The following is a 12,962-nucleotide window of genomic DNA, read 5'->3' as shown; positions in this document are numbered from 1 at the left end:
ACAAAGGAAATTATTGGAAATTACATGGAAATCTTAACCTGAATATTATTGGCAGAAGAAATTATATTAATAATAATAAATTTTCTTTTGAAATTCATATTCACATTGATACTTCTCAAATTTTCCTTATTTTTCTTAGATCAATATTTATTATTAATTAATCAATATTAATATTATACTAATAATTAATACTTATTATTCAGTATTATGGTGATTTTTATATCATATTAATAATAATACATTTCCTTTTGAAATTCATACTCACGTTGACATTTCTCAAATTTTTCTGTGTCATTCAATTCCCTGAAAAAGTCCTTTAAGTTCACAGCTCCATTGTCTATAAAAGGAGATAAAAAACAATTCAGATATTTCCAAAGAAGAGGTAAGTTTAACCTATAAAGCCATCCTATAATAATATACTGAGTAAAGTCAGAGATTAGAAATTATGGTAAACCCAGTTCAGACTAAGTCACTCATAAATTAATTTGACAATAAAGTATCAGAGGATGACTTTGGTGGAGGATGATCAAATAAATGAATAAAATTTTCCCAAAGAGAAGTGTTCATCTGATCTCAACTTTAGAGAACACATATGATCATTGGGGATGATCATAGATTCAGAGTTGGAAGGGAGTGTAGGAGTCCCATAATCTTGACATCTTTATTTCACAAATGAGGAAACCAAGGCCCAGAGAGATTAATTGACTTCCAAAGGTCACAAAGGTATTAGACTGGCAAAATTAGGGTTCAATTCACGGTCCTTGACTCCAAAGCCAAGACTCTTTACATTGTTATTGACAAAGTTTCCTTCCTTAGGTAAATGAATTACTATTACAGTTAAAAATAGAGATTATTTTAACCTTTTCCTGTGTCAGGGTTAGTTTTGGCTATCTGGTGAAGTCTGGACCACCTCTTCTCTGAATAATGTTTTTAAATAATTAAAGGTTTCATTTAGAAGTTAGTGAAAATAAATATTTAGATTTTTTTTCCCCAACCAAATCCACAGATCTCCCAGACTCACTGTATCCCATACATAGAAACATAGACATAGATAGAAAATTGAAATATACCAAAAATGAACATTTTAATCTATATAGAAAAATTCCATTTATCTCTTGATATATATAGAAAATGGACATTTCTTATATATGTCAAAGTTTTATGAAGTTCATAGAATACAAGTGCAACAATAGCACCCACTTCCCCCATCCACAAGTCTTAACTTTGTGAGACAATGGCTGGAAATTTAACTGTGCCAATGGAAAGAACATCTATCCATTCATACTCCACCAAGCTGTAGTACTCACCATCAGGCTGGACTGATTTAAGAGTTTCCTTAAGCTCTTCAGGAGTTAAATTCACTCCCAATGTCTCCAGAGTAGATGGCAGATCATCAACTTTGACTTTCCCATCCTTGATGCTGCTGACAAAGTTACATGCATCTTCCACTCCTATACATACAAAGAAATCAAAGTATAAGACTGTGTAGGATTAAATGTGTGTGTGAAGTTAGGTGGTACAGTGGATAGAGGGCTGGGCCCGGAATTAGAAAAATCTGAGCTCAAATCTAGCTTCAAATATTTACTAGTTGTGTGACTCTGAGTAAGTCACTTGATCTCTTTCTATCTCAGTTTCCTCATTTGTAAAATGAGGATAATTATAGCACCTAGTTCCCAGGGTTATTGTAAATGAGATTATATTTGAAAAGTGCCAAGTAGAGAGCCTGCACAGAGTAGGAACTTAATAAATATGCATATACATATATACAATGTGTGTAGGAGGGAAAAACATTTATTTTGGCCCCGAGTTCTTGAATGTGGAGCCTCACTCAAGAGAACCAAGAAACTGATTCTATATGTTCCTGTAGACCATTGTTAAAAGTCTTGACTTTTTTTGAGGGAAAATAACAACAACAACAAAAACCATTGAGGAGATAGCTATTTGGTTCAGTGACAGAGAGCCAGACCTGGAGATAGAAGGCCCTAGGTTAAAATATGACCTTAGATACTTCTTAGCTGTGTGACCCTGGGCAAGTCCCTTAATCACAATTTCTGAGCCCTTACTTCTAATTCTGCTTTGGAACCAAAATTTAGTATCCGTTCTAAGACAGAAGGCAAGAGTTATTTTTTTTTTAAAAAGAAAGAAAATAATGATGAGATGAAGCTTTATAACATTAACCATCCTGTGAGATAGGTACTAAAGTTATCCCCATTTTGTGGATGAGAAAATTAAGGTTCTTCAAACTTGCATGGCTTGCCTACAGACAAACAACTAAAAAATGGTAGAGGTAAAATTTGAACTCAAGTTAACCTGACCACTAACACTGCTGTAAAATAATGTTTGAAAATAAACAACTATGAAAAATGCCCTGCCAAAGACATGAAATTAACCATCAGTAACTAGACTTAAAGTGATTGGTGGCTCAATGAGGACTGTGTGGTTGTTGGGTACTCCCTTCTGCTCTGTCCACAGACAGCTTTGAGGGTCTCCAGAGGATTCTCAGACCTCAAGGAAGGGGTGGAGATGAAATGACATCTTGTTATTTCATAGTTGTCCTAGAAAAACCACTTGGGAGGTGGTTCTATTTGGAGAGCCTTCTTATGAAAGGTTGGTTCCAATTACTCTTTGAGGCTTCTAAAATTGATCAGTAATATGCTAAGTCTGAACCAAAATGCTCTACCTCTTCCTGCCATAGCTAAGAAATTGTATAGAAGGGGAAAATTTGGAGGGGAAGGAGATGCCAAGGAATTGACCCTAGAAACCCTCCAGAATAGGGGCTGCCCTCAATTTATGAATGATGACACTCAAAATAAAAATATTGCATGTTCTGATTTGACTACCTGAAGACTCAGTGGCCATCTTTCCTTTTTCTTCTTAAAAACCTTTATCTTCTGTCCTACTTTCAATTCTAAGCAGAAGAGTAGTAAAGGCTCTGCAATTAGAGCCAAGAGACTTTCCCAGAGTCACATAGCTAGGAAGTATTTGAGGACGAATTTGAACCCAGATCCTCCTTAACTTTGGACCTGACACTCTAACCACTCTGCTGCCTACTTGCCCCCATAGCCATCTTTCAAGGACCAGCTCAACTTCTTTCTTTTCTATGGTTTTCCCAGACTGGCCCACAAAGATTTTTTCTCTTTTCTGGACTTAAATTATTTTTATCACTCAGAGAAAAATTATAATGGTGGGTCATGGATTTAGAGCTGAAAGAGACTTCAGAATCCATATAGTACAACTCATTAATTTCATAGATGAGGAAAATGAGATGCCAGCAAGCCTGATAACTTCCTCAAGGTCAAAAAGGTAGTAAGATGGGATGCTGAACCTAGATTTTCTGACTCTAGAATCACTCCTTTCTATCTACACTGGATCCACCCTGATTTTGCCCATTTTTGTAACCTGCCTTCCTTCATTCCTTTTTTTAAACTCTTTCCTTATGCTTAGTATCAATTCTATGAGAGAAGAGTGGAAAAAGGTAAGCAATTCAGGTTAAGTGATCTGCCCAGAGTCACACAGGTAGAAAGTAGCTGAGGTCACATCGGAACCCAGGTCCTCCTCGCTCCTGGATATATTTGAACCCCAAGTTCTCCCTACTCCAGGTCTGGTCCTCTAACCATTGTTGTAGCATTTCTTAAGTAACTGTCTCACTTTTGTTATTTTATCTCTAGCACCCAGAACAGTAGTAAACATAAATATGTTATTTGATATGTCTTTCTATAGCATATAAATAACACAGTATCTTGTAAACAGTATCAACACAAGAAAAAAAACTCAGTTGTTTGACTGATTAAATGCACAAAACTTTACCCTTAAGTGGAGGTAAAAAAAAATATTTATATATATATATATATATATATATATATATATGTGAAGAAGTTTTGCATTAATCATTGTGTCATTTAAAACTATCTCCAATGTGCAAAAGGATTAAAAGAAGGCAACAAGTGGACAGTACCTACTGGGGGTAAAATATTAAATCTATGTTTGGAAATTCATAAAATGTTAAGCCATGAAAGAAGGAAGTTTAAACAAAATAATTTTAAACTCTATACTCACGTTTTAGGTCATTAAATGGTTCCGATTTGGCCAATTGATCCAAAAATTCCATTATATCCACAGTTCCATCTTCTACAAAATAGGAAAATAAGTGTGCTTACATACACATATAAGTACATATACCCAATGGAGAAATATTCTAGAGGAGTGTCAAATGAACCCTCAAAAAGATATACCTAAAACTTATAAAATAGGATGTTAGAAAGTCTCTGTTTCCAATCTTTCACTTTCATTTGTTTCATATGGACCTGATCCAAATGAAATCCCCAAAACAAATTTGGTCATCACTCCTCTCCCATCTCCTTAGTTTGTTGTATTTTAAATCATTCTATAGTTATTTGGGAACAGTGAATTCCATAGGTAAAAGCTACTATTTGTAGAGTCAAATTATTCAACTTAAATTTTTGCACTCAAAAACACCAGAGAGAGATGATGATGATAACTAGCATTTATATAACACCTTAAAATTTACACAGTACTTTAAATGCTATCTTATTTAATCATAATAACCATATAATTTTTCCCACAGAAGGAAGGATTTTATTTTGGTATTTACATACTAATCATTTTTGTAAGCAAATAATTTTATAGAACCAAAATCCCAAGACATATATCCAAATAAACAAGTGATAAGTCATATGTTTTCATCTGCATTCCTATTGCAACATTTCTTTCTCTAGAGGTGGATAGCTAATAACCATTTTGTGAGGTAAGTGCTATTATATCCACATTTGACAGATGGGGAAACTGAGGCAGATAGTGGCTAAGTGACTTGCCCAGGATCACAAAGATATTAAGTGTTTGGGGCAGGATTCACACATAGGTCTTCCTGAACTCAAGTCTTGTACTTTTTTCTGTGTGACCTAGTTGCTCTAACCTCACAAAATTAAGAATAAGATCTTGTCATATAATTCTAGACTTCCCTTTGCTGTAAAAAATAAGTGACTTAAATGATCAGTAAATAGGTGAAAAGTCCATACAGATAAAAACTGCTATGCAGATTTCACCAAGACTATAAGTTATAGAGAAATTGCTGGCCTCCAGAGATGGAAAATCCTTAATGAGGCCTTCCCCAAGGCAGTGAAGTCACAGGACTTGCCCTGTCTGTTTTCCATCCTGATCTCAACTGAATATTTACCCAATGATACAATAATACAGAATCTTAGGCATAAAAAGAATCTCTGATAAGAGGTATGGAAGCAAGAGAACAAAAGAGAGAGGAGAGTGAGGAAGGTCCGGGTTCTACCAGGCTGATAAAAGCCCAAAATAGATTAAGATAATGACAAGAAAAAAAAAAGTGATGTTGTACATCAAAGCATACTTCCCCCCAATTCTAGTCTCATCTTAGACTCATTCTTAAACCCTTATTGGTTTTCTTAGTTTTAAAAAAATCGTTTTATTTTTTTAACTAGCATTTATTTTCTTGCCTCCATCTCCCCTACAAGCTAAAGGGAAAAGAAAAGAAAAATTCTTGTAACAAATCTAAATAGATGATGGAAACAAATTCCAAAATTGGTCATATCCAAAAATTTATGTCTCAGTTCAGCATTTTGAACCTACCCAGTCTTCAGGACTCATGGTTGATCACAGTTCTTAAGTTGTTTTTTGTTTGTTTGTTTTTTAAACCTTTATCTTCTGTCTTAGAATCAATACTTTGTATTGGTCTCAAGACAGAAGAGAGGTAAAAGCTAGGCAATGGAGGTTAAATGAATTATTCAGGGTCACACAGCTAGGAAGTAGTCTGAGGTCAAATTTGGGCCCAGAACCTCCCAGTTTTCAATCCACTGAGTCACCTAATTTGCCCTCAAATTTTTTAACTTTTCAAATTTGTCCTTACAATGCAATATTTTGTAAAATTATTCTCCTGGATTTGCTCATTTCACTTTAAATTTCATATAAATCTTCCTAGTTCTCTCTGAATCTGTGGCTTTTACTATTTTCAAATTTAGTTCAAGCTAGCTAGTTATTTGTTAATTTTTGGTTTTATTGATTTTTTTACATTATATATATATATATTTACAGATTATTCCCATTTAATTAAAGACCTCATTCACAAAAGCCAGGTAAAATGAATACTACAGTGACCTTATCTAAAAATGCAAGTATCATTTTATATCTGTAGCACTTCTATTTTAGAAAATTAACATAAACCTATTTTTCCTTCTTTCCTACGGTTCAAAAAGAATACTCTTATATATATATCTATATATATATACATATATATATGTATATACATATATATGTAGTCAAGTGAAATTTCTCCAGTGATTGTGTCAAAAATGCATAAGTTTCATTATGCACCTTAAATCCACCAGTTCTCCCTAATGGTTAACATATATCATCACCATGAGTCCTCTTGGAATCATGAATTGTCACTATATTCATCAAAATTCTTATAGCTTTCAAAAACATATTGCTTTCAAAGAGTAATTGTCAAATTGTTCTAGTTCTGATCATTTCATTCTTCATATGTTTATAAAAGTCCTTTAAATTTTTGTTTTTATAATATTAATGTATAATGTATAACTCGTTCTGGTATTATATAAATGTTTATTCCTTTCCCCTCCCCCTCCCCAACCAGAGCTGAAGCTCTGAAGTGGGGGTGGGGGTGGGGGAAGCATAATCTGAGCAAATAATCCAGTAGAAAGCTGAAGTACTTACTATCAGGTGTCACCACTCTCAGTATTTCTTCAACATCCTCTTTAGATACCTTGACTCCCAATTGCTTCAGGGTAGGCATCAATTCTTCAACAGGTACCTTCTTATCAGTGATGCTTTTGACAGCAACACAGGCATCTTCTATTCCTATATGTGCATATACCAACAAAAGAATAAAACCATTAAATTATCAAATCTAAAGAAATATACTCCAGCCTGATTTGGGAGCTTTGGAGAGAAAAATGTGTTCATTTTCTAAAACCGGGGTTCTTAAGTTCTGGGTTTCACTGAACTAACCAGAGAACCACTAACCTCTCCTTGGCACCATAAAAAAAAAGAAAAGAACCTCTGCATTTAATGAGCTATTGATGAGGTAGTATTTGACTATATTATCATAAGCTAAAAATGAAGTCGTGAAGAAAAGAGATGGCTATGTCATGTTTAATGTGTGATGCTCTTTCCTAGAGAACAATAAATTAACAATAAGTAGGTTTTTTTCCTTCCCTGTCCCTTCCCTCCTCTTTTCCCTCTTCCTCTCTTTTCCTCATCCTCTTCAAAACCTAGTTTTAAAGAAAATAGTATAAAGAGATATGTTGAAAATTCTTCAAATGCTGTCTGATGGCTATATGACTAATGGCTATTATTAATATGGCTGAAAGGCAGCTTTTGGACTTCTTCCATTCTGTCACTACTTGAACCTCAAAGCTTCTCTAGAGGCTGCCTTGTTCTGGGGATCCAAATTAGTAAGGGAAAAGGGAGAGACATTGCTCTATATCTGATCTCAACAGATCATCTCTGATCTTGATGCCTAAGTTTTGAGGGCAACAGTGTGACAGTTTAGTTCTAGAGTCTCCAGAAACTTCTGAAGTACTTTAGGAGTAATTTAAGTAATTTATATCTGGACTAGATCACATTTCCTCTTGTATCGTTCCTCTCAACCCTGACCTTATTCCTAAAGTGATTAAGAATGTCCAAGAAGAAGGAAAGAGTTTGGGTGGAAGGATTTCAAAGAAGTTATAAGTTAAGATGATATCAGAGAAAGAGTTTTGGATCATTGATTCTGATATAGCAACAATGATATCTGGACAAGGCAGCATCAGGCTGCTAATGTGACTAAGAAGACTTTGAGGGGGAAGAGAGAAAAGGGTCCATATATATCACTTAAGTCATAATAACAGAGAGTAGACTACGTGATATAAGAAGAATATCAGTGATGACTAAAAATTCTCTAGAGACAACATAAATAAATCCTCTGTGCCTCCAATGTTTGTACACAATTGTAGAAAGGAAAATTCAATCCCATTGGTATCCCTGAAACTTGATGAACTTTGAGGCATAGCTATACTCTGAAAAGAAAATATAACCCTTATGAAAAAGATCCAATATAAAGGGTGATGAAGCAGGATCATATATGAAAAACATCTACTTAGAAAATCCATAAATCAGAAGGGAGAAATTTTAATGGAGAACAATTGGGTGAGGATAGTCATCATGGGGAAAAAAAGAAGCAATAGAGACTACCCAACCAAATGGAGGGAAAGGGTGATGAGTTCAATGAATGGACCACAATTCTGCCACAGAGGCATGCTATAATAGTAAGTTAGTCTGATGGATTATTACACACAATTTGAAGAAAAGGGTGAGAATATATATTTGGAAAATATATATGAAGGCACATTTTAGGATTTCTTTCACTTTTAAAACCAGAGCAATGAATTCATTCTTGGTTTTGCCTTACTGATAACTTTATCTCTTAAAAGATAGAGAGGTCAGGGGAAACTGGGATATTTGAGGAGATATCAATATGTCTACTAAAGACTTCGACTATGAGGCTAGATGAGATAGAGACAAAGTTTTTGACCAACAGAACACTATGAAGAAGAAAGAAGAATATCCCAGGATTTGGTAGAGAAAAGTAGAATAAAATAATGTAAAGAAATGGAGGGAACCTCAAAACAAGGAGGTGAGCTCACTGAATAATTGTGGAAGAGGAAGGGTCTGGAGAGAGAACAGAGACAGAAGAAAAAAGCCCAGCCAGTGTCTGAATTTGATTTGATTTGAACTCAAGAAAATTAGTCTTCCTGACTCATGAGACAGAGATAGAAACAGAGAGAGACAAAGAGAGACAGGAACAGACACAGACACAGAAAATGACACAGAGGAAGAGAGAGAATTTATTAAATGCTTACTGTGTGCCAAACCCTGCATAAAGTGCAAACAAAGGCAGGCCCTACCCTAAAGAAGCTTATATTTGAATAGTGGAAGACAATGCATAAAGAGGAATTGGCAAGCCAAGAAAGGAGGAGAAGGGTACCTAGGTGAGGACAGGTTGCTGGTAAGGAAGTGAAATTGAGAGAGTTGAGTTGAGACAGAAGTAAGTAAGATTGGGATCCTTCATTAAATGTTAGTTTAGGCAAAGAAGTCACAAATTAAGAGACTAGACCCTCAGGGATAAGGTTTCTTCAGGGTGGTATTAAAGCTAAATTAAATTCCAGACTTTAATTTCCATAGAATTGATTAATATTTACTTGAATAAGAGAAGGCAGATAGATAGCTACCTAACCAATCTTCTAATGGCTCTCTCTCTCAGTCAACTTCCTTTCACCACACAACCAAGGGAATCAGGCTACCCACTTCCTGGAACTCCCTCTTTTATTACTTCCCTCTACCCCAGATCCATAACCTGATCCTTTCCTGATCCTGAGCCCAGGTCAGTGTCCCGTGACTCATGCTGGAGCACACTGATGTGAGGTAAACTGGGACACAGGTAGAACCCCAAAATGTGATCATGGAAGGGGGTTCCCCTTCATACAATGGAAAGATTTCTGGCATAGAAGTGAGCTATTAACCATTCACTCCCTTTTAATTTTCCTCATACAGATATCTTGCAGAGATAATCTAGTAATTTTATCTAGCTGATTTCTGTAAATCATCATATATGACAAATAAAATAGACAAAGTACTAGTCAGTCTAATTAAAAAAAGGAAAGAAAAAAATCAAATTGACAATATCCAAGATGAAAAAAGAAACCTCACCTCTAATGAAGAGGAAGTAAAGCAATCATTAAAAACTACTATGCCAAATTATATGGCAACAAATATGGCAATCTAGGTGATATGGAAGAATACTTACAAAAATATAAATTGCCTAGATTAAAGGGGAAGAAATAAATTACCTTAACAACCCCATATCAGAAAAAGAAATTGAACAAGCCATCAAAGAACTCCCTAAGAAAAAATCCCCAGGTCCAGATGGATTCACAAATGAATTCTATCAAACACTTAAAGAACAACTAATGCCAATATTAAATAAACTATTTGACAGAATAAACCAAGAAAGAGTTCTAACAAATTCATTTTATGACACAAACATGGTACTGATCCCAAAACCAGGCAGATCAAAAACAGAGAAAGAAAACTATAGACCAATCTCCCTAATGAATATAGATGCAAAAATCTTAAACAGGATACTAGCAAAAAGACTCCAGCAAGTCATCACAAGGGTTATCCACTATGACCAGGCAGGATTCATACCAGGAATGCAAAGTTGGTTCAATATTAGGAAAACCATCCACATAATTGACCATATTAACAAGCAAACTGACAAAAATCACATGGTTATCTCAATAGATGCAGAAAAAGCCTTTGATAAAATACAACACCCATTCCTATTGAAAACACTAGAAAGTATAGGAATAGAAGGGCCTTTCCTAAAAATAATAAACAGTATATATCTAAAACCATCAGCAAACATCATCTTCAATGGGGATAAACTTGAAGCCTTCCCAATAAGATAAGAAGTAAAACAAGGATGCCCATTATCACCTCTATTGTTTAACATTGTACTAGAAACACTAGCAGTAGCAATTAGAGAAGAAAAAGAAATTGAAGATATTAAAATTGGCAATGAGGAGACCAAGCTATCACTCTTTGTGGATGATATGATGGTTTACTTAAAGAATCCTAGAGAATCAACCAAAAATCTAGTGGAAATAATCAACAACTTTAGCAAAGTTGCAGGATACAAAATAAACCCACATAAGTTATCACCATTTCTATATATCTCTAACCCATTTCAGCAGCAAGGATTAGAAAGAGAAATACCACTTAAAATCACCCTAGACAATATAAAATACTTAGGAAACTATATGCCGAGACAAACACAGGAACTATATGAACACAATTATTAACACTCTCCACACAGTAAAAACTAGATCTAAACAATTGGAAAAACATTGATTGCTCATAGGTGGGACGAGCTAACATAATAAAAATGACAATCCTACTCAAATTAATTTATTTATTTAGTGCCATGCCCATTGAACTACCAAAAACCTTCTTTACTGAATTAGAAAAAACCATAACTAAGTTCATTTGGAAGAACAAAAGATCAAGGATATCCAGGGAAATCATGAAAAAAAAATGCAAAGGAAGGAGGACTTGCGGTCCCAGATCTCAAACTATACTATAAAGCAGTGGTCATCAAAACAATTTGGTACTAGCTAAGAGACAGAAAGGAGGATCAGTGGAAAAGACTTGGGGTAAATGACCTCAGCAAGACAGCCTATGACAAACCCAAAGACCCCAGCTTTTGGGACAAAAATCCAGTATTTGATAAAAACTGCTGGGAAAATTGGAAGACAGCGTGGGAGAGATTAGGTTTGGATTAACACCTCACACCCTACACCAAGATAAATTCAAAATGGGTGAATGACTTGAACATAAAGAAGGAAACTATAAATAAATTAGGTGAACACAGAATAGTATACATGTCAGACCTTTGGGAAGGGAAAGATTTTAAAACCAAGCAAGAGCTAGAAACAAATCACAAAATGTAAAATCAATAATTTTGACTACATCAAATTAAAAAGTTTTTGTACAAACAAAACCAATGTAACTAAAATCAGAAGGGAAGCAACAAATTGGGAAACAATCTTCATAAAAACCTCTGACAAAGGTTTAATTACTCAAATTTATAAAGAGCTATATCAATTGTACAAAAAATCAAGCCATTCTCCAATTGATAAATGGGCAAGGGACATGAATAGGCAGTTTTCAGATAAAGAAATCAAAACTATTAATAAGCACATGAGAAAGTGTTCTAAATCTCTTATAATCAGAGAAATGCAAATCAAAACAACTCTGAGGTATCACCTCACACCTAGCAGATTGGCCAACGTGACAGCAAAGGAAAGTAATGAATGCTGGAAGGGATATGGCAAAGTAGGGACATTAATTCATTGCTGGTGGAGTTGTGAATTGATCCAACCATTCTGGAGGGCAATTTGGAACTATGCCCAAAGGGCGATAAAAGACTGTCTGCCCTTTGATCCAGCCATAGCACTTCTGGGTTTGTACCCCAAAGAGATAATAAGGAAAAAGACATGTACAAGTATATTCATATTCTTGCTCTCTGTGGTGGCCAAAAATTGGAAAATGAGGGGATGCCCTTCAATTGGGGAATGGCTGAACAAATTGTGGTATATGTTGGTGATGGAATACTATTGTGCTAAAAGGAATAATAAAGTGGAGGAATTCCATGGGGACTGGAACAACCTCCAGGAAGTGATGCAGAGTGAGAGGAGCAGAACCAAGAAAACATTGTACACAGAGACTGATACACTGTGATAAACGTAATGGACTTCTCCATTAGTGTCAATGTAATGTCCCTGAACAATCTGCAGGGATCTAAAAAAACACTATCCACAAGCAGAGGACAAACTGTGGGAATAAATACACAGATGAAAACCAACTGCTTGACTACAGGGGTTGAGGGGATATGACTGAAGAGAGACTCTAAATGAACACCCTAATGCAAATACCAACAACATGGAAATGGGTTTGAATCAAAGACACATGTGATACCCAGTGGAATCGTGCGTCGGCTATTGGGGGCTGGGGGGGCAAAAGAAAATCATCTTTGTTTCCAATGAATTATGTTTGAAAATGACCAAATAAAATAATGTTTAAAAGGAAAAAAAATCATCATGCATGACCATTTATATTATAAGGCCTTTTTAGGTTAGTGAACGTGTCTGATATATTTTTATATCACTCACTATGGCACACAGGGAAGCTGCTCAAGAAATATTGGATGAATAATTAAATGGACAAAACTTTACCTCCAAACAGAAAAATATAAAGCAAGAAATTTGGCATTCGTGGTTTACCAATTAAGACCATATAGATATTTAATAAAGGAGTGAAGAGATGAGAATTGAAGAGATACTAAATATAGGTTACATATG

General features: G+C 35.0%; 1 protein-coding gene across 18 annotated transcripts in view; it reads right to left on the bottom strand.

Moving 5' to 3' along the window:
- The window catches only part of EFCAB3 (EF-hand calcium binding domain 3), a 722,802-nt gene that overhangs the window by 539,288 nt on the left and 170,552 nt on the right, over positions 1 to 12,962 (bottom strand). For all 18 annotated transcript variants that reach the window (XR_008916397.1, XR_008916396.1, XR_008916398.1 and 15 more), the window contains exons 60-63: positions 6,718 to 6,861; positions 4,057 to 4,128; positions 1,308 to 1,451; positions 266 to 337 (exon numbers count right to left, since the gene is read on the bottom strand). Coding sequence is in view for 15 of the 18 variants with exons in the window: in XM_056817026.1 (XP_056673004.1) it covers positions 266 to 337; positions 1,308 to 1,451; positions 4,057 to 4,128; positions 6,718 to 6,861 (432 nt within the window). In the remaining 3 variants the exon portion in view is untranslated. The remainder of the gene's footprint in view (positions 1 to 265; positions 338 to 1,307; positions 1,452 to 4,056; positions 4,129 to 6,717; positions 6,862 to 12,962) is intronic.

The sequence above is a fragment of the Monodelphis domestica genome, chromosome 2 (assembly GCF_027887165.1).
Source record: "Monodelphis domestica isolate mMonDom1 chromosome 2, mMonDom1.pri, whole genome shotgun sequence".
In the NCBI taxonomy this organism is placed as follows: domain Eukaryota; kingdom Metazoa; phylum Chordata; class Mammalia; order Didelphimorphia; family Didelphidae; genus Monodelphis; species Monodelphis domestica.
This window is presented reverse-complemented; position numbering and strand designations above follow the sequence as displayed.